Genomic DNA, 27303 nt, shown 5'->3' with positions numbered 1-27303 from the left:
GTAGTTTAGTAAACCAGTTGCAGAAACTGAAAGATAGTTTCCAGTCAGAATGTTACTAATTAGTTCAAAATGTCAGTCAGTGTCAACAAGCCTGCAGATATCTTTTCCTGTGCCTCTATGCACGTGGTTTTTGTAGATTTTTTCCTTGTGTCTGCACTGTAGTATAGAATAGAGCAGTGCTTATCAATATCTTTAATTCCGATCTTTATGAAAATTCTAACTTTTTTAATGAAAAGTACATACTCTCTTTGCTTTGTAGACCAAAGACTGAAAGTAAAGTCTGGAAGTAATGTGGCCAGCTTACAGTTAAACTTCATTTATCTCTTGGGTATCATTGCTTTGTTATTGTATATAGTACTTCTAAGAATTCCTTTGGCATGTCTATGGAGTTGCACCAGGGAAAATTGTTTCATGGAGACTTGCTTAGGAAAAGTTTATATCTCAGTTTTTACTGAGTAGCACAGACATGAAACACAATGTCTATAAAATAAAATAGTCAACCTTTCAGACACTAATATAAGTTCAAATAGAAAGAATATTCAGTGAAGGTGAAACTCAGCATGAAACAAAAACATGAGCTGAGACATGGACAAGAGAAAAGGAGCCTGAAGCTGGTGACTGGTTACATCTAGTTTGTTCAGCTACATATAAGTATGAGAGCTTTTTGGCCAGAAAATTAGTGGTGCAAGCCCTTCTAAACTATAAGCAGATGGTAACTTCTTCAGGATTTGTGATGTTTTACATTGCAACCTTATGTTATCATCTGTATTTTTATTTCTGTATTATCACAGAATCACAGAATAGTTGAGATTGGAAGGACCTCTGGATGTCATCTGGTCTGAGCCCCCTAGCTCAAGCAGGGCCACCTAGAACTGGTTGCCCAGGACCATCTCCAAGGTGGGAGGCTCCACAATCTCTTTGGGGAACTATGCCAATGCTTGGTCACCCCCACAGTAAAAATTGTTTCCCTGTGTTCATAGGGAAACTCCTGTGCTTCTGTTTGTGTCCACTGCCTCTGGTCCTGTTACTGGGCACCACTGAAAAGAGCCTGACTCTGTCTTTTTTGTATCCTCCCTTTGGTATTTATACATATAAAGATCCCCACTGAGCTTTCTCTTCTGTAGCCTAAAGAGTTCCAGCTATCTCAGCTGTTCCTCATATGCCAGATGCTCCATTCCCTTAATCATCTTCATGGCCCTTTGCTGGTCACTCTCCAGTATGTCCATGTGTCTCTTGTAGTGGATAACTCAGAACAGGACCCCCAGCACTCCAGGTGTGGCTTCACCAGTGCTGAGCAGAGGGGAAGGATCACCTCTCTTGACCGGCTGGAAATGCTGTTCTTCATGCAGCCCAGGAGTTATGTGCATCTTTGTGCTGGACTGCCATATAGAAAGGTAGATGGATTTGTCCTGTGGAAATAGTCACAATGCAGACTCATAGCTAGTATCCCTTTAATTGTGCAGCTTCACATTTTGTACCTCAGAAACTATGGAACATGCTTATTGACTCAGGAAGAGTTTATTTTAGCGGGACAGGGTAGTAATATGATGCTTCCAACATATCTTCGTATCAGTAGGCTAAGGGCATTCTGATCCTACATTAGACATGAAAGGGGTTTTCCTCCGTTCAGCAGACATCGTTCCAGAGGCAGTGGATAATGGTCTAGCTCCATGGCCTGGAGAAAAAGTAGTCAAAAGGATGGACATCTGCATATTCCCTGTAACATTTTCTTCCTCCCCTCTCCCTAAAAAATAAAAAAACAACCAACAAAAATAGGAAACATCTGAGACTTCTTGTGCAAACAGAAATCAAATACACGTGCACTCTAGATCTTTTTGTCCCATCTTCTTCCCTATTTGGTGTGTGTTTTATAACAGCAATGATGTTGGAGCCTTCAGAGCAGGCAAAGTCAGGGAAATCTGAGAGGACTGAGGAACCACACAAAAGGCAAGTGTATCCCTGTGGATAGCCCTTTCATCCATTGGAATATCCCCCTTTCCTGAGGTGCACATACACACAGATTTTAGGAGTTCTTTGAAGCCAGAGGACAAGACTCAAATCTTCTGCGACAGGATAGAAATGCAGTTCCATGCCTTTCCTGAGGGAAAAAAGAAGGAATACTACAAAATCAGACTCTCAGCGTTTAACCAGTCTTACACAGATTATGATCACAGAGAGGAGAACATATCCCCAAGTCAGGACTTCTGGATCAAGCTTGAGTAAATAAACCTCAGGGAGTGAGTGGGTGAATGAGTCAACTGAAAGATACCAAGAACAAAGGTGAAATTTTACTCTTCTGTGACTGCTGAGTATGCTCCCAGTTCAAAGGTGGGAGAGCTGTCCACCTTTAAGAATAGAATTTTTTAAAAAATCATCCTGAGGTGGAAGGTTTTATGTGTACTGGACTTGCAGAGCTGGCAAGTCATTACTAAAGAGTGACTAGTGCCAAAATGTGGGATGAGATCTTCATACAGCTTCTGATTAAGTGGATCTATTTCCCTAATCATCTGCCCAATATTCCAATTGAGCCACCAGCCAAAATCCATGAGGCAAATTTCATTACGTTTGTGATGCCTAACCTGGAGTTGGCATCCTGTTGTAGTCATGATGGTGGGATGGATAGGAGGCTGAAAGATGAATTAATAACACTTAATTATGATGAAATATCGAGGTATGTTGGAAGGTCACCTTGTGTTATATAATTATATATTCATAAGAATTTAAATTCTTGCTTCAGCCCTTAGTGAATCTGAGACAGCAGCAACGATGGGAAAAACCTCCCTTAAAAATCCGAAGAATCATACTTGTTTTGGCATGACACTGCCTAGGGTGATCTGCTAACAAGGCGGACTTTGCCAAGCTTTCACATTAATGCAAGGTTCAGCATACATTTTAACACATTAAATCAGCTTTCCATTTGCATAGATATGATTATTTGAATGCGTAGATTGTATTAGTTTAAAAGGCTCCAATATTCTAATACTCGAGCCAAAATTAAATACTCAAAGTAAGCATATGTTAATTTCAAGCAGTAGTTCAAAAAAACGTCAAAAGTTGTCATATTGCTTGACTTTGGAAGATACAGAATGTGTCTGCTGCCACAAACAAAACTAGGATTGTAGCTACTGAATGTTTCAAGAATCAGATCTTAGGGCAGAAGTAGATGCTCATGTCTGAGTGAGTTCATCATCATCATGGCTGGGCTTCGCGTACGAAGATTTGGGAAGGGCTCTACCCACGTTTGTTACAAGCACGTTGGTGGCTAAAAAGGCCAATATGAGATAGACACGTCCGGTTGCAAAATGCACAGCAGAAAGACTCCTATATAGGTGGTATATTCTCCAAGGCACGATTCTTTCTGCGTTGTCTTTTCTCCTCGAGAGTGATCCTGCGTGCGTTCTCAAAAGCATCAGCAGCGTTATAGATGGTGTGTCTCCAGACCTCCCAATTGGAGGCCAGAGTAAACCAGTTCTGTTGATCAGTATGGCCAAGGCTGAGATGTTGTTTCAGGGAGTCCTTGTATCTTCTCTTCGGGGCTCCTCTCTTGCGGCAGCCAGTGGCAAGTTCACCATAAAGCAGGATCTTAGGGAGGCAGTGGTCCTTCATCCTGGAGACGTGTCCTGCCCAACGCAGCTGTGTTCTCAGCAACATGGCCTCAATACTTGTGATTGCTGCTTGTTCTAGAACAGATATATTAGTGACATAATCTGACCAGTGATTGTTTAGGACTGTACGGAGACAGCGTTGATGGAAGCGTTCTAGGAGTCGCAGGTGGTGGCGGTAGATGACCCATGATTCAGATCCGTATAAGAGAGTAGACAGCACTATGGCTCTGTAAACACTGATCTTTGTACTTTTCTTCAAGTGTTTATTTTGCCAAACTCTTTTATGAAGCTTTCCGAAGGCACTATATGCCTTTGCTAACCTGTTGTTTATCTCTCCATCAGTCTTACCATCCAAGGAGATGAGGCTACCTAGGTAATTAAACTGCTGAACTGATTTGAGCTCTGATTTGCCAATGGTGATATGGGGATGATGGAAGACTTCCTGAGGTGCTGGTTGATAGAGAACCTCTGTCTTCTTTAAGCTGACTTCCAGCCCAAAGAGCTCAGCAGCATCTGCAAAGCAGGATGTTAAATGCTGCAAGGCTGCTTCTGTGTGGGCAACAAGGGCGGCGTCATCAGCATAAAGCAGCTCCTGGACAAGATGGTTTAAGGTCTTGGTGTGGGCCTTCAGTCGCCTTAGGTTGAAAAGGCTTCCATCAGTATGGTATCAAATGTAGATACCGTCCTGATCATTGAGATCTGCCGTGGCCCTTTGGAGCATCATGCTGAAAAAGACTGTGAATAGGGTTGGTGCAAGAACACAGCCTTGTTTCACACCATTAGTTATTAGAAAGGGCTCAGAAAGTGCATTGCCATATCTGACTTGGCCGTGCTGATCCTCATGGAGTGAGATGATCATTTTAAGGAACTTGGGGGGACAACCTAAATGTTCCAAAATCTGCCATAGACCTTTTCTGCTCACAGTATCAAAAACCTTGGTGAGGTCAACAAAGGTTACATAGAGACCTTTGTTCTGTTCCCTACACTTCTCTTGCAGTTGTCTGAGAACAAATACCATGTCTGTGGTACTCCTGTTGGCTCTGAAACCACATTGAGTTTCAGGTAGAATTCCTTCTGCTATGGCGGGGATTAGTCTGTTCAAGAGTATTCTTGCCAGGATTTTGCCAGCAATGGAGAGCAGAGTAATACCACGGTAATTTGAGCAGTCTGATTTAATTCCTTTCTTCTTATACAAAGTGATGATGACTGCATCACGAAGGTCTGATGGGAGTTCGCCTAGTTCCCAACAGCGCACCACAAACTCGTGAAATTTAGCATGGAGTGCAAGGCCCCCATGTTTCCAGACTTCGGGTGGAATTCCATCAACCCCAGCGGCCTTGCTGATTTTCACCTGCTGAATGGCCTTGAGGGTTTCTCCTAAAGTGGGGGAGGTATCCATTTCGTACTTCACTGGTTGTTGTGTGATGGACTGAATTGCTGAGTGAGCTAAGCTTTGGGTTTTTGTAGAAGCCAGTACTGCTGTACACCGTAAGGCTTAAAAAAATACAGAAATCCCAAAATATGAGTTGCAATGGTCTTGTCAAAGTGGCTGCACTTAGGGAATATAATGTGTATCCAGGAAGCAAAAGCATCTGTTATTTATAGTTTATTCAGAATCAAAATAAATAAAGCCCTTTATGGACAAGTAACAGGCTACCACATTTTACCCCATTGGATCAAATCTCATGTCATGCGGTTTCAAATCAGACTTGATGAAATTGTTCTCTCAATGTCCCTGCAAAAAGAGTTTGGAGTATAGGTTGATAAAACGTGACCTGAATGGCAGCAAACATGAATGAGACAAAATGCATAATTAGTTCATCAAAGCTGGTCAGCATGTCTGCCAGTTACTGCTTTTTCCTGGTGGCACACATTTCTGAAGAGATTATTATGTCTAACTAAGAAATGTCGCAGTGCTCTGTGTCTGCTTACTGTATTTGGTATGGACCCGCAAGACAGGCAGTGGAGTTCTATTGTCTACATGAGTGTAAAGGTGTAAAGTGCCATTTTTCAGTAATAACTCCTGGTTAGCAAAAGGAGGTCAAGATCATACACCTGCTCCTGCATATGGTCAACGAGAGGGGAAGGACTTGGTTGACTACTCCTTGTTCTGCCAGTGCAAATGGGAGAGGTCTTTCTTCTCCTCTGAAAAGTAACGTGAAATTTTGTCTTTGGCTATCAGCGGTGTAAAGGTACTGTATTAAACAGAAAAGGAGTACGTCGAGAGGGGCAGGAGAATGGATGTTTTGCCATAACCAAAGGCTGCCAGTGAAAGTATGGGAATAAACATTGTTTGTCAAGTCACTGTGTCTCAGTCAAACAGCTTTAGCAACTGTAACCATGAGTTTACAGCATGCACTGTACTTGGAGAGCTGTGCTCCCAAAGAAAGAGGCAGCCTGGCTATCAGTTGACCCAAGTTACTATCTCAGTTTGCAGTTTGCCTTAATTGTGTTTCTTGGAGTAATCTACCATTTGTTGAACCAAAATGGTATGCAACATCTGCGGTCTGATCTTCACAGATGCCCTCATTCTTGGCCAGATCTTTAATCATCTGTCAGCAAAATGTTGGAATATCTTGGGAGTTTCAGCATAAAATTGCACTGTTGTTCACAACTTACTGAATTCAACAAAGGTGGTAATACAGCCATACTGCTATACAAATCAGGATTTCATATTTTCCTTAGGCACTATGGGGTGATAGTATTTTATACATGATGAGTGAAAATATTTTAAATTGCACTTTGAAAGGAAAAAGTGTGTACCACTCTCTAAAAGTATTTTTAGTCACTGTTTTTCTGAAAGCCTTTGGACATTCAGCCTAATAATTTGTTTTTTCCTGAACATATCTTTATTTATGCAGCAGAAGTATTCCTCTACTTCAAGGTAAATTCTGTACCGTTTCACACCCCATTCTTTACAGACCTTCATGAATCCATTGTCATTTATTTGACCCTTTAAATGTAGGAGCACATTTCCAATATACGGTATGCAAGAAATTTAATTTTGAATGTGTATTCATAAGAATTAATCTCTAATTTTATTATGTTTTGATAAATTGCATGACATTCACTCCGTTTTTGTCTTAGCAGCTATACATTCTTTATAGAAAGCTATTTTGTTAATGATATCATTTATAGGATAGTAGTAGTTGAGAGAAGGTTATTTCATTCACGCTAAAGGACATAATTAAATTTAAAAGGTAGTTTATTCAAAAATATGTGTCATCTGTCCCCTTTGGCTGTCAGTTTTCATAGAAACTTGAAAGGTACATTCACAGACTGGATAAAACATGGAAGCAGAAGAAGTGAAGTCTCAAAAAAATAACTCTCTTTCACCCTACTTTGGCAACTGTCAATGACAAGTATAAATTCACATTAATTAAAGCAAGTCACATCCTAAAATAATTTTTTTATTCTTTCAGACCACTCTTCCGTGGAAATTCAGATGTTGATCAGCTAGGAAAAATCTTTGAGTAAGTAATAACTAGTTGCATTATGTCAATATCTGTTTAACACTGAAACCCTGTGAAATTTCTTTGCCATGTTCTTATGCAATAATGTGATTAAAACAAAGTATTCCTAAAACATATTTCCTATTGCTGCCATATGCAACATGATATTTCCGTATATTCTGTGTCAGAGTGGGAGGAGGAAGCAACATGGAATATAGTTATGCAAAACTAACAGCCATCATCAGGAAGTTATGCGACTTCTGTTTGGGGCTCTTTAAGTCTCTTAAACATATTGTGCATGTACCGTTCATACATATTCCCAAACGTTTAAGTCCAGGAGATTTTCTTTATATAAACAAACATGGAGGTTTTCTTTTTCAGTTATTTCTTTGTGCATTTCAGAAAACAACCTTAAAACTGTTATTAACCTGAATTTCTAAGATAATAACCAACAGCATTTTTGCAGAAAAGACTTCTGTAAATAAAATACTATATTATCTTTTAAAATCTGCTGTGTAGCCTGTTAACAGTCTATATTGTGGTCAGGAAGGTAACTGTGAGAACGGAAGGAATATCACCATTTTAACATATGCTTTGTCAGAGAGGAGTCGGCTTTATTTTAAAACCATTTTACATTTCTAGGAGTTTGTGTTTCTCTTTTTCAGGTATATCCAATACAATAAAGAAATGGGTAGACTTTAAACTCTCTGAAGTAGAATAATTCTCTTCCAAAATTAAATTCTTGGTATTACCAATATGATTTAAGTAGGATTATATTACTATTTTTGTAAAAGGTCTTCAGAGTAAGAAACATTTCTGTATTTTAAGAGCCATGTAAATTTAAGATCCGATGTATGTAGCATGTAGTTAGGAAACCAAAGCCACATAGGGCTGATACCAATCCAGAGAATGAAGCCTGTTTGCCTCTGCACCTCTGTCTTCCTTTTCTGTATGGAAAAGGCTGCAGGGATCCAAGAATCTGAATGAAATAAGAAATAGATAGCACAAAATGAGAGAGTGAGAGAGAGAGTGGGAGAGAGAGTGGGAGAGAGAGAGAGAAGTATTATTCTGAAAGATTATTATCCTGAAGATATTCCAAAGAGAAGATAGTAAAATTTCTAAGAAAAGCTTAAATGGAACAAATAATTAATTTCTTTGTTTAACCATTTTTCCAGTTCTCAAATCATAACAGATCTGTTTCTAAGCACTTTCATTATTTAATATGGGGTTCCTAAATTGCAGGTCTTGATTTCACACAGTTGACTTCCCTTTCCTGCATACCATACCAGTGTATGTGACTCACTTGTGTGGTTAATTTGTCATGCGCTGAATAGCTCTTCCTGCCCAATCCAGAAAAATCAGTCCTTAAAGTTCACTTTTTCTTCTTCTGCCAAAACTACTCCTTTAGTCCTACATTGTTCTGCTTTATTAAATGAAGACAGCTTTGATACATAACAACATATTTAATACTTAAAAAAGACATAGCTGTGATTTTTTGAAGGGTTTTGATTCATTCGTGACATTTAAGGGGAAATTGAAAATTAACTGGGCTAGGATTAAATACATAGCTGCTAATGGCAGCCTCCAACAGGCATCTTTCCATCCCTAGGGGCCGAGATTACCTGTGCAGAAAAGAATTCACCAAGAAAAGAAAATGCCATGCTAAATTTAGAAGAAGTTCCTTCTTGCACATCTACTTAAAGCAAAAGTTTGGGTTTGCTTCTTTTGTGCAGTTCTTAAATAGTTCAGAAGTTTCTGTCTTGGATTCTGAGGGGTAATGCCAGATAGTGTTTATTTTGTGTTTCCACAGCTGGAGAACCCCCTACAGTTAGGCAGAGCTCTTCTTGTAGGAGGGTTGTTCCTTTCTACAGTAGTGACTCATTCTGCAGATTAATTTGGACAGAAAGTAGTTTCGGGATTTTCCTGCAATCTGGACTGATGCATTCTTTCAGATAATGGGGCTGTGGTCTGCCTTAGCTTTGCATGTGCATTCCGATTTTTGTCAGGTAGAATTCCACTGAATGTGAGAGTAAATCCCTTGCACATGGCCCAAAACATTTTCCTGCTTTTCCAGGACACTGTCAGCATGTGGCATATCCTCATAGATTTCAGGCTAAATGCTGCAATGGTTTGAACAGACTTGTCTCCCGTTGTGATCAATGGGAGTGGAAAGTACTCAGCATTTCTCAAGACCAGGCCTGAACCTTTGGCAATAGGTGAAACTTATCCAAGATACTCCAAACTTAGTCACTGAAATGGTAGTGCTACCAGACCAGAGTTAAAGCATCTGTTCAGATGTTCATTATTAAGAGTTTTGAGTACTACGTGAGTGTGTAACTAAAGATGTCTCTCCTTTCAACTCTCCCTGTTTGACAGGTTGCCTCCTGGTTTCTTATCATTAGCTTTGCCTGTGCCCGTGCTTATGCTGCCCTGTTCATGCTCTGTCATGCGACTGTTAAAAGAAATGGGACTAACCAAACACATTTGAATTACAGGTTAAATCTCATTGTTATTTAAAATACTTAACTCCCCCATTTTCCTAAGATGCTATTTGTATTATATTTAATATGGGTCCAGATCCTCAAACAGCCAATCCTTTCATTACCGTGGCCAAGGGCGTTGCCCCATGCCCACACCGTACCTGATGATAGAAGTCAAATTCAGTTTTTCACGCAGATTTAACTTAGCATTTCCCAAAAGCTGTGATATGTTCAGATATAGTAAAATTTAATTGTCCTGAGATTGAAAGTGTAATTGCTTTGCCCTTCCAGCCATGCTGTTATTTTGAGGACATACTAATTTTCAGAGGTATTTTAGGTGAGCCAGATCCATGTAGGTAGAGGTGGGGTAATTCCACTTGCTGAGGTAACCTATGATTTACTTCAGTGTGTTTGGCCCATGGCCTCACCCAGTCTAATGACAACCTCAGTAAGAAGGAAGGTCAATGCTGCTCCCTAGTGGCAATGGGCTTTGTGCAGACCCAAGTATTCAGTGACTTTATTTTTGTGCCCTTTCTTGTCTTACCCTCAAGTATTCTATGACATTATTTTTATGTCCTTTCTTGTCTTACCCTGTCAGCACTCCCATTAAAAATCTCGATTTTTACAGGCTATAAAAATGTATTTTTCCTGAAATCTGACAAGTAATATATGATCTTTTCCAGAATTTTCATCAGAAACCGTTGTTTCAATCCCACAAATACTAGCACAAGACTAAAATATGAAATGTATGAGACATAATCCATTATTGGAGGTTTACCTACTATTGCATTTTTTGGGATTTTAGACCTCAACCTTATTATTTAATAATTAAAAATATCTTCTATAATTTAAAGAATAAGTAAATTATTAAAAGAAAATATTTTATTAAAGAGAAAATTAAATACAATTGAAAGCAAAAACACAGGGACGCTCAAGTACCTTGCCACTTCTAAATTGAGACTTTGAAAAATGTATTGTGAAGCAAATAAATTGTTTAAATTTGGGCAACAATTGCTGCACATAGCTTTGAAGCATTATGAAACATCCCTTTTATTGCCTTACCCTCATCTTGACCCACACTCTTCTCTCAGTCTCTATTCTTGTGAATAAAGATCCTTGCATGCAATTCCCCTTTGAAATTTACTGCTTTTAATAATTCTATGTTGCACATGGGACATACGTTGCACCATCCAGTCAAGAGCTGAGCAACTTTCTTCCAAAGCACTGAGCCTTTTTTTCAACAAAAAGACTCAGAAAATTGAGACCTAGGCCAGAGAATTGTGCTGGCGACAAAATGATTTCTGCCAAGCACACTGAGGACCTACACTCATCAGCTTCTATTCACAGAGATCGGTGCACTACTCTATAATTAAATATTTAAGCTCATTTAAACCAAAATATTCTAAAGTAAACTGCCACTCAATATAATCAATATGAAGGGGAAGCTGCTTAAATATTCAGACCTAACATGATGTTTTTTATTTCACAGTGTAATTGGACTCCCAGAAGAAGAGGACTGGCCTAATGATGTTGCCCTTCCAAGAAATGCTTTTACTTCCAGACCTGCACAACCTATTGAAAAATTTGTACCAGATATTGATGAACTAGGCAAAGACTTGCTTCTTGTGAGTTCCTGTTTGTTGTTCCCCAAGTCGCGTGACTGATAGCTGCCACTGTGCATGCAACATGCCAAGAAACACTTAAGTGTCCATTTAATGGAGTTATTAAAGGAAAGTTCAAAAGTAGATAGACAAATTCATGTAAATGTGTGAAAAAACAGCAAAAGACACTGCCTTTGGCTCACGAGGCATCAGAGCTGAGAATAGTTAGAGATTAGGAAACTGAGTCAGGGAAGTACCTGTTTGATCTGTCTTTAGACCTTATCATTAGTTCCTCATTACTGACCAGTGCAGTGCCACTTATTCAGACATTCTAATTGTATAGCCCTGAAGTGAGTATAAAAATAGATCTACCATTTTTGGTGGTATACTGGATCCAGAATAAAGCAGGAAATAGGCATGCCTTCCATCGAGTGCTGAAAACTTGAGACTTGGAATTCATCAGTTGTTGCCTCTTACAAATGGCAAGACTGAACAGAAGCAATCAAACTGGGCTGATACAGCTATTCCTATCATTTGTATAGATACGTTAGAAACCCCAGTCCTTGAGTTCAATCTTCAAGTGGAATATAGGGAGTAACCTTGCCTCAGTTTGCCTCTTACTGTGCTTTTTGAAATTGAGTTAAATTTGTTCTCTAGAAGTCTTTAAAAGATCTTGATTCATATGGGCTAGGTAGACTGGGCTCAGTGCAATTCTTCAAAGACTTGGTGCATCCCTTCAGGAACGGCTGTCTGTGGCCAATGTTATCTCAACAGCAAATGGTCCTCCGTTGTCCTTATGACTGCAGCTCCCAGCTGCAGAAAGCTGAACTACATCTAGACACTTGAAATAACAAGGGAGAAACACATCTGTTGTGCTTGCAGACAGCCTGCAAGTGGAAGCTAGACATGGGACAGGAATTAGATTCTGGGAGCAACAGGGTATAATATATGGCAGAGAGCTCAGTGAATGTGAGGCATGATGGAAGGGAAGGAAGAAGAAGACAAATATCTATGCCTTGAAGGTGAGATGGGAAGGGAATCTGTTTATGTTAGGCAAAGAGATGATAACTGGGAGCCACAGATAAAAGGGGAGAATGGGATTGAAAATCACTGAATTATATTTCAGAAGTTAAATGATAGAAGTTATGGTACAAGAAAAGAAAGTAGGAGTAGGAAGTGGTTAGACAAATAGGAAGAATAGTATTTGGAGGTGAATGAAGGAAGAGTGAAGAACAAGGTATAAAATGCAGGGCTGCAAGAGAGATTTCAGTGCTAGCTGGACAAAGGCTGGGATACAGATCTGGGAAGAAGACCATCAAAGCGCAGCTAGAAAGAAAAGAGAGACACTGAACACAGAACATTGGCATGTCCTGTGCATGTGAATTCAAGAAAACCTACATTCTGGGATTTCCTAAATTATGAACACTTGAATTTCCTAGCATGTAATTTTCTTCTAGTTTAGGGGATGTCATATTCTTATACTGTGACCCCACTGTTTTAATATGATGGTCATCATGCACCACCTACAGAGACCCTATTGTGTCTCATACTGATCATAAACTGAAGGTGCTATGCATAATGTATGTATGCAATGATAGCACTGTTAACTGTACATTTTAGTTAAAACCAACTTCTTTTCATACTTTCAGAAATGCTTAGCATTCAATCCAGCCAAGAGAATATCTGCCTGTGTTGCCCTCTCTCACCCGTATTTCCATGATCTGGAGAAATTCAAGGAGAATCTGGACTGTCACATGTCATCCAGCCAAAACTCCAGTGAGGTGAATGCATCATAAGTGCTGACTGAAGATGAACCATAAATGAACAAGACATGTAGCTGACAAGGCCACTGTCCCATACAAACCACATAGCTGTTCTAGCGAAGATCATTATTTGGAGGTTTTATGCACTTATCTTTTATTTTGGGATTGTGATGTGCTTATCCATGGAAATCAATCTAGTTTACCTTTATCAGAGCAATGCAAGGGCCAGGGCTTTGGCCTGCTCCCATTGTAGCTTTATGTTTGTTTTGTTTTTGTCTTGTTTATCTACCTGGGAAAACTCCAGACGAAGAGAAGCTGCTGACTGGTTTTGCCGCCGTTTTATTCTTCTAATATTGAATGCTGCCAGTGTGGAGTTTGATGATCAAGTCACTGCCAAAACATGATGCAATCTCTCTCTCTCTCTAGCTGCTGAAGCATGATGTGGTACTTTTTTATTATTATTTTTGATCTCTTACAGTGATACAGAATGGCATTGAAATATCAGATCTCTGCAACCTGCAGTTAACTGATACACGTGTTAATACATCCAGCTACTGTTCATTCATAGCATATATGCAGGTGCTTCCCCACTTGAAAACCTGGATGAATTATTTTATTGTTTCATTGCTCTATGAATATAACAGTGATGATGGCGATCATAAAAAATGTACCAACTTTTAGGTTTTTTCATGCACAAGCAAGTTATTGTCTAGCTGTGTTTGTGTGCACATTTCAAAAAACTGTCTTGTTCTTAAAAACTCCTTCAGTTTCCAAGTGGCTGGTTTGTGTTGAAATGCAGGCACATTCTAGCCCATCATCTAACCCATCATTTTCCCCTGGAAACAGCTACAAGTATATTTTCCTTATCTCATTCGAAATTTTTTGATATGCAGCTCAAAGACATGAGCGGAGCCAATGAAAATCAATACAGATTTTCACCTTCAACCTGTTTTGATTAGCAGCCAAAAAGGAAAAAAGAAAAAATATTTCTGGTTCAGAAGCAGAGAATCCTATACCTGTAATAAGCACAGATAAGTATTTGTGCTGCTGTATGCTGTATACTGCGCTGCCTTACCTGCAACACCCTCCTATGCATCACAAGTGCATAACATTACTGTCTCAAAATCCCTCAGATGTCACTTATTAAACAGACTTGTTTTCTATGCAGAAATGTATGACCTTCTCTCCTAAACCACCATGTGGGTATACTGGCACATGCCTCTCCACTAGAGTTAATGTGCTATTATTGAATGTCAAAATAACTAAGCAATTCACATCTTTATAGCAGTTATTTTAAATATTACATGAGAATTTTATATTTAGTATTTTTACCTTAACTAAAATATATTTTCAGTATTCTGAAAGGAAACTTTTATTTTTTTAATACTGTACTGGGGAAAATTAAATATTTTAAATCCATTAAAGCTGTTCCCTAGCAGTAATTTAGTGCATTTACCTGGATATGACTTGGGGGAAAATATTGGTCCAACAAGTATAACTGATGCTAAGTGAGGCAGCCAGCTTTGCTTACTCCTGTGACAGTCCCTTAGGCTTCTCTCTTCCTCATTTCTATTTGATCTTGTCTAGGTAGTGAACCAGCATTATATCCTCCTCGACAGCATGCTTGGCAGAAGCAGGTCCTTAGCAGTGAGTTGAGCAGTATAATTTTTCTAGTTGCGACAGAGGAGCTTGTAGCCCTCTCCCTGGCAAGTCTCTCTTGTGATAGACTGACTGATGTGGCAAACTTCGCTGTTAACTCTGTTTCAGGTATCTGCACTGTCTGGGACATGGTCCACTACCAGGATCGTGAGTGGATCTTACCTGTCTCTTGAATAAAGCTTTTTGTTACTGTTAGACACATAAGTATGTGATATGGGGTTAAATTAGGTCTGCTTTAGAGAAGACAGATTTTAAAAGGACCACTTGCATACTTGCATGCAGTGGCCTGTGCTTTTCTTCATGCCCAGAATGAGCCTATGCAAAACTTACCAGCATGAACAGGCAAGTTGCAAATTAGGCCTGGCAAGAGCATGCACAAGGCATCTGCACACAGAGATAGCACAGATGCATAACACAAGAATTTTGGAAGCTCTGTGAGCAGCCAGTTGAAAGCCAGGGAGTGGTCACAGCAGCTAACCCTCTAATGCTGGCCTTCTCTTTGTCATTCTCTCTGTTCCTACATCCAAGGGGAACTGTGAACCCACTGTACTGGTGTTCTCCCAACTCCATTCCTCCATGGGTCAATGGACCCCAGCGTGACTAATTTTTAGCATTCAAAGAAAAGGATGTGCCAGAATGAAATTTTTGCTAACAATTTTTAAACACTAATTAGAACAACAAACAGAGACAAAATTCAGGAGACTCTTGCAACGGTAGCAAATAGAAAAGTTTTCTACAGAGTTTAGAACTTTCAAAAACATTCCACATTTTACCTTGTGCTGAGCTGTCTATCATACATACCTTATCAGGGCATTCAGCTGGTGTGGCTTCCCAGCAACTGTTCAGGGAACTCTCCCCAGAGCTCTCCACCGACTAATATGGGGTGAAAATGTAGGGGAGAAGATAATATTTTCAAATTAGGCTTAAAACTCTCAGATAGAAATGTATGTCTGTTCCATGTAGGAAGAACTTGTTGTATTAAGCTTAGCAAAGCAAAGGGTAGAAGAGAATATGATTGCTGAATGTAGATACGTTATTAGGGTAAAACAAAAAGGAGAGGAGAGAACACTTTAAGCCAAAGGTTAGTGTTGGCCCAAAAACTAATGAAAATGTGGAAATCACAAGAAGTTAACTACTGGAGGAGTATTTCCAAAGCAGTAGTATCAGACAAAGAGCTCAGAGAGCAGCAGAGAAAAACGGAAGTTGGTTTATGGAATCAAAAGCAGAGCTTCTGCAACGTGGTGCTGTATGTTGTCTAATGTAGTAGGATCAGGTTATAAATGAGGTATTCAGGAGAACAGCTTGCAAAGGGCTGCATTAATGGTCACATTCTGGAACATCCTTCCAGTGGGAATGGAAGGAACATAAACAAGAAATCTATGTTCTGTCTTGGCAGGGTTAGGGAAAATATTTCTCTAATAGGGTCCTTATGGTAGCAAGGCCCTAGATTCAAAGGACCAATAATTTTTCAAATTACCTCCTTTTCCAAATCTCTAGGAAGAAATTCCATTTGACATGCCATAGGCTTACTCTTATTCCAGTCTTCCCTGCCAAACTGTGGGGCTTCACTTACACTAGTAAAATGAGAAAGCCTGTTCTCTGGCTGGGCAAAGCACTGTCATTGGCTAAAATCATGCCAGGAGTTGTGTTTGTAATTAAGCAGCACAGACAATTGTGGGACTGTGCTCAAACCCATGCCCTTGCTCTTCTTATTTTACACTGGTATATCTCTAGTATTTTAGTACCTTTACTCATTACTGCTATTATGTGTAGGATGTAGGAATTGTGTATGTGAAAAAGAAAGCGCTGTGATGAAAACTCTTTGTACACCCTTTAAATAAGATTTCAGAGTGCAGTTCTTCTTACTGATAGCTAAGCCTGTATGTGTTCTACAGGAGTGGTTCAACAGCAGCTAAAAAATAGTGAATAACAAAAGATATATTAAATATATCTCCTCGAGCACCCACAAGCAGACTCTGTGCTGTTCTCAGTAGAGAACAGGGTGTTCTAAGTAAGGAAGGAGCAATTTCTATCTCCCACCAACCTGTTTTTTTTTAATTACTACTACATAATTCTGCAGAAAAAAATCAACCAAATAGCCAAGGGGGGAAAAAAAATCATCAAAGCCAGCTGGTTAAGTGGCTGCACCATAGAAATCCATATGGAGCAGCCCTTTTCTCTCTTCACCCTGTCCACACAGCCTTCCAGTTCTTTTCCTTCAACTTCCTTAGGGAAACAGGTTTCAGTTATGCTCACAAGTGCTATTTCCAACAAGGTTCTTCCAAATTTTCAATAGCTGCACAGTGTCAATGTCCCCTATGTCATCCCTATTATCAAGTGTTGCTTCTTTTAGTCCCGCAGCCTAGAGCCAGTGATTAGAAAAGAATCTCTTTGTGCACCTCCTTGCTTAGACTTAGTTTTACATACACCTGTGTTGCCTTCTGTGTGCCTAGCAAAATTCTAAAAATAGGGTTTGTGCATATTTCTGTGTAGGCTGTGCCCACACTCCAGGTTTTTTTCAGCCTATTAGTCCACATTGGTAAATGTTTGAGTGTCTTTTCCTGTTGTTTCTGTCCTAAAACACAAAAAAATGAGGATGTCATGTTTGCAAAGTAATTGTTGGTTGTTTTGATGAATAAGAAGAAAATATTGTGCCATGCTACTTTTCACAGGTTCACTCACTGTCTTTTGAGAAGTGTGTTTTATTATACATGTTATTCTCTCTGCTGTTAGGTATTAGACCAACTTTAATATGGAAAATAAAGATAAAACGTTTGATTCTGGATGATTGTGGTAGAGCAGATTTTTTTGTTTCCAAAAAAGATCAGACAAAAGATACTGCCTTCTATAAAAACCCAAACAAGCAAACAAAACCAGAAACAAAAACACAAACAGTTGACACTTAGTAAAGATTAAAAAGGAAATTTTAAGGAACTATTGGGAAAATATTGTCAGGACAAGTGAAAAGGAGCATATTTTTAATGTGAAAAATGTAAATGCAAACAATGTGTATTAAATATGCATTGAAATTGATAGTTTTTCACTGACCTTGCAAAGTTGTTAGGGTTTTATGGAAAAAAAGCATCCAAATACAAACTTATTCTAACTACCACTTAAATCTTCATTTGCACTAAAGCAATCTATAGTGTTTTACTGAAAGGAAACATCATGTTAAACTTGTGATTTATTTTGGTGATGTCTCCATGAATACATTGTAAAGCTCTCAAGCTCACCGTCCATTTTTGAGCAAGTCAAATTTGCATTCACACTATTAGCTTTCTGCACCTTAAGCCCATCCACATGCCAGAAAAGAACACATTTTCTATTGTTTACATGGATATTCGATCCCAGTGACATGCTCATGTTAAATCCAGCCAAAGACCAGTCTCTGCCACTGAGTGGAAAATGAATTTTCACAGACTGACAGCTTCCTTTGTACAATTACTCCTAAAAAGTTTGTCATGAATATTGAGCAATATGGAGCCCTTCCTCTTATTCACACATACGTCATGTTATGTGAATTCTCAGCCTTTTTTAAAAGAAAAGAACACCCAGTTCTTGAATGTTAGGATTAATTTGAGTGGCTAGATGAGGGGGAAAATTATGCAATGCAAAGGTAGGAAAAATGGACAAGAGAGTAGGACCGTTGGCAAGTGAATTTGATTGTATGGAAAGGTTGCATATAAAAGTAGGGGGAAGACTTTTTTCCCACGTTTTGTTTCTCATGTCATTTACTTTCATAAACATAAGATGATAAAGCAAGACTCTTGAGTGGGATTTTAGTGCCAGATACTTGTTATGCCAACTCAAGTTATGATTTCCAGTGCAATTTTTCAACACAGCAGCAGCTCTGTTTTTTAAATCAGACTTTGTAGAAGCAAGAGCTTTTTCTGGGTAGATACAAAAAAAAGTCTTATGAGACAGCTTGAGAGCAGATTAAGCTGGCCACAGAGACAGTGTCTGTAGTTCAGCTGCAGAAATGGAGAACGTACAGCTCTACTGCAGGAGAGCCACTAACAGTCTATTAATGTGCAATGGTGTGCACTGCCAGCTGACCCCTGCTGCAAACTGCAGCCCAGTTTTGGCAGTCCAAAATAGCATGGTTTTGCACACTTGGATTTTGATAAGATTATCCGCATGCAGGTTTTGCTGGATCAGTCCAGGTGGTTCACCATCTTACAGGAGCAGGTCTGAGAGCAGAGCAGGTCTGTCCGACGCCCAGTGCAAGTAATAATGCAAAGTCATCTGCCATGGGAAAAGAAAAGTTTTTGTAGGTTGTACAGCAGGAATGGAGCTTTCTGAGCTGCTGTGCCAATCTGAGAGCTAATGTTAACTATTGTTATGCAACCTCCAAAAACGCAGAATGTGAGACATGTAGCAATTTGTTGTGTTCAGTCTGTGTGTGTGGGTGGCAGGGTAAGTGTTGGCACAGAGTGGCTCATTTTGGTCCTTCCATTAAGTGTGAGCAACTAGGCTTGGCACAGAGACAAATTTCACAGTTACAGGGATGGGAAACCTCTAATTCTACACAGTAGTTCTCTGGCATTTGTTAAATACATATAGGGACAGATCACCCAACCACTCAAGCTGTCCTTTCCTTATCCCTGATCATCCTTCTTTGACTGTGAAAGAAACCATGGGAGTCTGTTCCTCAACAGTCTTCCAGCATGCTACTTCTTCTCACTGCAGCAACAGTTGCCTATCACTTGTATCTGACCCTGCTCGTAGTTCCACTGCCACTGAAGAAGCTGTGAGCTAAATTACTGCCTTGCAATTCTGCAGCCCCCCAGTCTGCAGGCAGCCAGTGATTTGTACTCTGGTTTTAACTTGCTCCTAATTAGGAAGTGGGAAATAGTACAGTCAAGTATGGCAAAGTGTGTGCTACTTTTATACGTTTTGGTTCAAGCAAAGCAATGAGCTAGAATAGATTAGATTGACCATAAAGTACGTGGTCAGCCAAAACAATTTTTAATTTACAAGATCATTTACTAAGTACGGAAGATCCCTGGAAAACTGTCTGTGATGCACACATTTACAAGAACACCCAATGATACTTCTGTTATACAGAAGTTTTTAAATGGATGCAATGCCAGCCTCCTACTGCTTACCCCTCTTCCTCTCCCCTTCCCAAGATCACTATTCCCAGGGAGAGGTTTCCTCCCAGTGTGAGGCAAGCAACTATGAAGCAGTCCCCAACTGTCAAGATAACTTATGTTCAGGTAGGCAGTCAAGCTCGTTCCTTTTCTTTTGGCTATGGCAGTTTAGATTAAAGACCCCTGCCACAAGTACTAGAGACAAACAGACCTTAACCCCCAAAATATTCTCCTTAGGAAAGTCTTTCCAGGATCTAGAGGGGACAGTATACTTACTATTTCTATGACAGTTGACTTTTTTTCTCTTTTTAAACAGCAGTGTTGTAAGAACTTCCCTAAGAAAACTCCCACTACAGAAAAAAGATAATACTGATTTCTCGACATTCTGTGGGAAAAGAAAATGTTGTATTCCAGGGAGATGATACATCTCAAACAGTCATCCTTCATCTGTGATAAAAAAAAAAAAAAAAAAAAACAAAAACATGTTCAAAATGTAGCCTGGGTTTGCAGAGTGCTAGTTAAATAAGAAGTGCTTCTCAAATGTTTTCCCATCAAGACCCAAAATCCATCATGATTTCTTGCAGGGACTTTATCTTGGAGTCCCTTTTAAGAAAGGTGGGTGTGGCCATGGGTTGCAATTAAAATGTACATGAAAAATTGGATGCTGGCTAGAAGTTTGTGGATGTGAGGCTGTACAAGGTAGCTTATGTAAGCTCAGTGGGGATGTGCTTGTATGAAAGTTTTGGTTGCCATGCACATTTTGAACTGAAGTTACCTATCATAACATGATAGAAGGACTGCAGCATCATGAGATAAGAAGCTTTTTCTCCCTAGATGTCTAGCAACCCAGTGGTCTTCCAGCTTTGCTTTGTTTTGATTTGATTTGTTTTATTTCACCTCCACCACTGCCATTGTCCTTTCTGTTGTGCATAAGTTGAATAGAAGTTCATTACTGTATAGTTTACCAGCTCAAAAAGAGAGCAGGACAGCACTGTCTAAAAAATTTTATCATTCTCTAGTGGTCAGTGTTAAGGGAATCACATAATCATAGAATATGCTGAGTTGGAGGGGATCCATCACAATCATTGAGTCCAACTCCTGGTCCTGCACAGGACACCCCAAGAATCACACCATGTGCCTGAGAGCGTTGTCCAAACACTTTTTGAACTCTGTCAGGCTTGGTGCTGTGACCACTCCCCTGAGAAACCCACTCCAGTTCTCAACATTTTCCTGGTATCTACCTAAACCTTCCCTGACTCACCTTCATGCCATTTCCTTGAGTCCTGTCACTGGTCATGAGAGTGAAGTTGTCTTGTTTAAATTCTAACAAATAGAATTCAATATCCATTATACCTGCCTTGCATTCAGCACTGTTAAACCATCTCACTGTCATTCTCCACACTGTTCAAAATCACTTTGCCTGGAGACTGAACGTCCCTCCTACAACCCACTTGGAGTCACGGCAATGTGAGCAAAAGAAGTTTACATTATGACGGTGCTTTTTGGTAAGGAATGAGAGCCAGTTCCAATTGAAAGAGGGACTGAAAGAGTCTCGAGGTCTCTTAGCCAGGCACGTTTCACAAGCAAGGCAGTCACTTTTGTTAAGGCAAGAAACACATTTTAAAATACTTAAGACAGGGAAAATATAGAGGTGCCATTTATTTTTGCAATAGGACCTGTTCTCTCCACAAAGCTATATGATTTTGGCACTGGAACTAAGTCCACAGATGAACATTCATTCTCTCCTTGTAGTCTTTACTTTCCATGTAAATTCTTAACAAGCATTCAGATTAATGTATTTATGGTCCGTTTCATTCCAGTTCATTTAAGTGGTCTGTATCTGCCTTTAAATCTCATATGGGTTTTATTGTTAATGTAATATTTTGCTGCATTACTTTGAACAGCTTTAAAAGTATAATGTCTTCGAATGCTCTAGTTAAAGAAAAATTATTCCCTCAAAATAATGTCTTAGAAGTTGGAACTGTATACTTTGGAAACAATGTTTATATTATGACTCGCAAAGGCATCACAGGGTGCTTTTGTGGGTGTGTCTGTCTTTTACTTTCTGTGTAACAGTGTGTATTTGTACTTCCTCACTAGCTTGATACTCTTCTGTCTGAAGGCTTAAGTCTGCAAACACATGAGTACTGTACCTCACCTGAGCAGTCCCACAGAGCAGAGGGGGTTTACTCATGTGAGTATAGTTGCTCACAAAAAGTATTTGCAGAAAAAGGCTTTACTTTAGTAACTGACTGTAGTTGTGAGGACACATGGTTAGTAACAGCACCAAGATACCAGTAAATGGGGTCAGTTTTTATTGAAGATGTGGACACATTTATCTTCAAGTTATTTGACATTAATCTAAATTATTGCTATTATAATTCAGTATATTATTTCTTATGAAAACACGTTAGTCCTGCAAAAGGGTAGTTGCAAAAAAAGTATTGAGTCTTGCTGCTTTATTTGCATTTAGTATACAGTTTTGGTTTTTGAAGGGAAGCTAGCTTCTTAGAGAGACAGAAAGATAGATCAGTCAGAAAAAAATTATACATAAGCTTCATACTGTACATTGAGTTTTGCAACTAAAGTAGTATGTGTGTTCAGATTTAATATTTTTTATGCTTTAGAGCATCTTTGTCTTAATATGTAAAGGAATAAGCAGATTACTTCAAAATGCTATTTTAGAGCTAATTTTACGGATAGTGGGAGAATGTTGTCTGAAAAATTAAAATTAGAGAACATTACATAGACTGCCTTTGGCTTTAGTTTGTTTGTAGCAGGTCCAGCAGGTATCTGTCGATTCCAGATGCTTTAAGCCGGGGGCTGTGTTTGTGCAGCATCTTGTAACTGAATAAAGTTTTTTGCAGTGATAAAGTTGCCCACCTGATAAAGGGCTTGAAGTAAGATTGCTGCCTAAACAAAAGCATAAAGGTAGCAAATTTAGGGGCGGGGGGGCAGGGGTTGTGCATGGACAATTGTATGAAATAGAATGGGGGTTTCAAAGTATTTTAAATCATTTAGGATGATTTCCTTTCCTTTTAACTCCACTGAATACAGTTAAATTAAACCAAGAATTTGGCCTTGTAAGTCTACAAATTTCAGTGTCAGGCAGCTCAGGTCTATATAAGGATACTTAAGTTTAGTAAATCAGCAAGAATACTATATAAAGGTAATGTGTGATAAAAATCTTAACTCTAGTAACATTATTTCTCTCAAAATTTTTTTTCATTCTTTTTTTAATACAAAAGTTCAGAAGTGCACTTCTTAGTGGCATTTGGATATGGGGAGAAAAGCAGGATGCTGGTACATAAATGTATCAGAAATAAGATTCAGTTCTTACTGCTCCATGTGTGCCTACCTTACACATTACAAATCCCACTGTAAAAAAGACTTGTATAAAGTTAAGCCTGTTTGTAACTCTCACAGGATACTGGTTTCAGAATCTGCAAGATAAGTTATGTTCTCAAAAGGCATTATTAAAACTTGTGGTTTCAGGTTTACAGAATACTGTGAACTGTGACAGCTTCTAAGACACATCCAGAGTAACTTTATTAATCGATATTACACCAGACCAATATCTGTTAGCAAATTAAAATCTCTCTCGGTACCTACATTTCTCAGTATAATTTTACAAAAAAATACCAAAAAAACAATACACAAACATGAAATACATTCAAAAAATTAAAACAGCCTCTAATGCTGTTTGGCTTCTTTTTTTTTCTCTTTTTTCCACCTTTTTTATCATAAACTATCATTTTCTCTGGAGGTGTCTAGGATTTGATAATTCAAGGAAAACATGCAAAGCAGTTTGGAATACTCTTCTTCATTCACCTTAGGGCATATACTCAGCTGGTGAAAATCAGCATAGTCCTGTTGACTTCTACAGCATTGTATCGGTTTATACTAGTGCGACAGTTGGCATGTTGGGTTTTAGCATTTCAAGTCACTTTACCTACATATGCAGTAGGATTCTCTTTTGCAAGATGAAAAGTTACCTACGGTGCAAACTGTACTACCTAAACTACCGTTGATACCTGTTCACAGGACATGATTTCACTGTATCACTTCATACTTGAAATTCATATTGTTCTTTTAATCAGGGTACAAACATGAAAAGGTGCGTGTGTTACTGTTTCTTTTAAAGGTGCATCATTGAGTTTTTTTATTCTGTGCTTAATAGTTACTAGTCAGTGTTCTTTACATTCTTTGCATTCAGCATTAGAATCGCCTATGTGTGAAATACAGTATCACCTGCAGAGGCATAGAAAATGTAAAAGCGATTTCTTGAATTGTTACTCAAATATACTGGGTTACCTTTCAGTCATCAATATGACATCAAGGGGCTACAACATGTGAACTGTGGTATAGAAGTCTTGAACCACTGCTGTACAGGAGATCCTGCAGCTTCTTTCCTCTTCTTGCACAGCTGCTGATTACCATATACACATTAGCAAAAAATATGTTTCTGCTGTACAGAATGGCTGGGAAGTAACACAGACACTTGGGAAACTCTAGAGCTCCCTTTGCAAGCTTTCGAACAAAGCCCTTTGATCTAACTGCATGCCTGCTCTGTGTCCCAGATTTCACCCTATGGGGCTTTCTGCTTCAAGAACACCCTCAGCTGGGGCTACTTTACATTGACTGCATTGAAGTTCATCGGAGCATGCACCTTACTGTATAACATATTCTTTAGCTTTTACAAGTTTGTAAAGATGGTTGACTGCAAAACTAATCATGTGTCAATACAGCAGAATTAAATTAAGGCACACAGAAAGTTATCAATAATGTATTAAATCAGAATTACAGTCCTTTGGAACTGAATGTTTTGCTGCTGGCAGTGCAAGAAAAGCAAAGTTGTGTATTTATTGTTGGGTGCTGAGGCTTCGGTATGGAAATCAATATAATAAAATTTTTCACAGTGTTGAGTTCTCTTTAGTTGTTCCCAAATTATTGAAAAGTAAAAACAAAAAATCAGTTTTGTATTTAAAACTGCTTCACCCTTCTAGCTATATTTTTCTTTTGTCTAAAAATGTAAAATGAATACAAATGCAGTAAGTATTGTATATTAAATACAGAAAATTAGCAACGTTGATTTTGTACTTTGTGTGTTTGCAAGTGTTTTTCTCAACACCGTGTATATTCTAGAAAATCAACGAACAACCAGATACAGAAACATAAGCACATGCACACCTCTTCTAGCACTTACCATATAAAATTTGTTTTATAAAAATCTAAGCTCATTTGTCCTGATTTCTCATTTCTGAGTTACTTTATTGCTTACCTAGGATGAATGCCATTAAAAAAAATAAAAATATGAGATCACTTTTTCTTTCAAAGGCAAAACATTGCTGCAATTGCTGGGAATCTGTGATTCAGCACTAATCTGTCTTTACTGAAATCTTTGTTTGAGTCTAAGCAAATTGTGCTGTAATACAGCCATAATGGCTCTCAGTTGTCCATGGAATGCAATATTTTTCCCGAAGGTTACTTGATCCACCATTGCACTAACATGCATGGTATTTGTGTATTCCTAAAGATTCTGCTGTTTTCATCTTTTAAGGAGCTGAGCACACTTTATTGATTGACTGTTTTTTCTTGATTGGCTCTAAATTCAACTAGTAACATTTCTTGGTGTATAGAAATGGTAAAAATGTGGGTTTTGAATCAAACACAAAATGACACATCAGACTCTAAAATCAGCTGCACGTTTTCTGTCTTCAACCAAAAAATGCTCATCAAAACAACTCCAATAAAGCTTCAGCTTATTGTAAAGATCATTAAGTGCTCTTTAGAGCAGGATACAAGTACCTTCTACTAATAAGGCCTCCAGTGAGCCAAGTATTAGCTCAAGCATCCAGAGGGGTGTCAGCTCCTGGATGAAAGCTGACAGAAATGACTGGAAAGCTAACCAGACCCTAAAGCCTCAAAGGATTTTATAGCTTAGAACCAAAACTTTGTGCTGCCCTTAGAAAGTAGAAAGAACCACGGAAGTCTTTTGCTTAGTTATAAGCTAAGGTTATAAGCTGCAGATGCAACACAGCCTTAAATAAAAACAGCCACCTTTACATTACGTGACATTCCAAATTAGTCTTTAAGCACATTATAAGGTTATAAGCAGCAGTCCAGCCAGGGACAGACGCAAAGTGAACTGCAGTGAGGCCAGTCAGAGTCACAAATACCCATGTTAGCCATAGCTAATGGATTGTGAAAAAGGGAAAAATTGTGGAAATATTTAACATTACATAAGAAATACTACAGAGATCTGTATACTTTCTGGTGTTCTATCTCTGTTAGTGCTCAGAGCAAGACACCACAGAAGAAAATTCTACTGTCTGTTGACAATTACAATACAAATTCTTCATATGGGAATTTTCTTCCTAGCCCTCATCTGTGAGAAGGTGAGTTCATAAAACCTAATTATGGAAAAGAAAATGGTATTAAAAAAAATAATCCATTAAGCAAAATACTGAGGACCTTGTAGGAAAAAAAGCACAAATGTTACTCTTCCCGTTATTCACATAAGTGTTCTTATCCTCTTTGCCTCAAAATTGTCTGATGGCACTAGGTGTCACATGTCAGCACCATAGAAACAAATGTTCCTTTAAAAAGAATTTGACATGCATTGTCTTTGTCTGTCATTCACCTGCCATTTACTGATAAATGGAAAGCAAGATAGCACAGTATCTATCACTCCTCATTTTGTACCAATCAGTTATGTTGCTCCCCCCACCCACTCCTTTGATAAACAAGGTCATCTCTGAGTCTCCTTTCACACAGAAGTCCTTTCCTCAAGTATTTTCATCCATTTTTAGAAATCTGATTTATCTGGCTGGACTCCCAAGTCACCTTCGCAGCCAGGGAAGAAAAGTTAATTGGGGTCTAATTAAAATACTGTGAAGTGCCTAGCAGAGGACTCCCTTCTGCCCAGTGCCTGCACAGGGAGGGACTCCAATGCCCTTGCCTTCCTGCAATGGCAAGTCTTACTATTTCCAGGTACCAGACTCAACGTCTCATGGTGCAAACCATGGGATGAATAAACTCTCTTAGGTTCAAATTTGGTCAAAACATTTCTGAAGAGTAATTCTATCCTGGAAGACTTGATGCAGCTTAGGTGTTACCTACTCTGCTGCAGCTGAGCTGCAGCCCACGAAGACCTGCAGCCTGGCCACCGTGCCAGCACAGGGACACACAGACAGCCATGCTCTCACACTTGGGGCCACCCTTGTGCTGCCTAGGGCTGTAGTGGTGCTGGGCACAGCCTGCAGGGGTGCAGTGCCATGGTGCAGCCACCTGAAAAACAGATTGCACGGGGGTACTCTAAAATGGCCCAAATCTGAAGATGTGTTCAGGACAAGGACATCAATGTGCTTCACAAAAGGGGTATCATAATATATTCAGTGATACTTCCAACTTCATTTTGTATGTATTTTAATGCAGTTTCTTTTGTCTTCACTGTCCTTCTCGAGCATTGCAAGCAGCTTAGGGAGAACTGCCCAATGTGTTTCCAAAGTAGTCATCCTTGTTTTAAAACATATCAGCTATTTTCTGAGGAATAAACATTATCCCTTCCGTTATGCACTATCTTGCAATTTTGAACACTAAATTTAGTTTGCAACTGAACAAATTTTACTTGTAAATCTGGTGTAGTCA

The 27303-nt window shown here is 39.0% G+C and overlaps 1 protein-coding gene across 2 annotated transcripts in view; it reads left to right on the top strand.

Moving 5' to 3' along the window:
• CDK6 (cyclin dependent kinase 6) overlaps positions 1 to 17343 on the top strand; it is a 134754-nt gene extending 117411 nt beyond the window's left edge. For both annotated transcript variants that reach the window (XM_017817732.1, XM_017817733.1), the window contains exons 6-8: positions 7028 to 7078; positions 11027 to 11162; positions 12788 to 17343. In XM_017817732.1, the coding sequence (XP_017673221.1) occupies positions 7028 to 7078; positions 11027 to 11162; positions 12788 to 12934 (334 nt within the window). In that variant the 3' untranslated portion in view covers positions 12935 to 17343. The remainder of the gene's footprint in view (positions 1 to 7027; positions 7079 to 11026; positions 11163 to 12787) is intronic.
• The last annotated feature ends 9960 nt before the right edge of the window (positions 17344 to 27303 follow it).

The sequence above is a fragment of the Lepidothrix coronata genome, unplaced genomic scaffold, assembly GCF_001604755.1.
Source record: "Lepidothrix coronata isolate B3197 unplaced genomic scaffold, Lepidothrix_coronata-1.0 Scaffold62, whole genome shotgun sequence".
Taxonomy (NCBI): Eukaryota; Metazoa; Chordata; class Aves; order Passeriformes; family Pipridae; genus Lepidothrix; species Lepidothrix coronata.
Note: the sequence above shows the minus strand (reverse complement) of the source record. Positions and strands in the feature narration are given on the sequence as shown.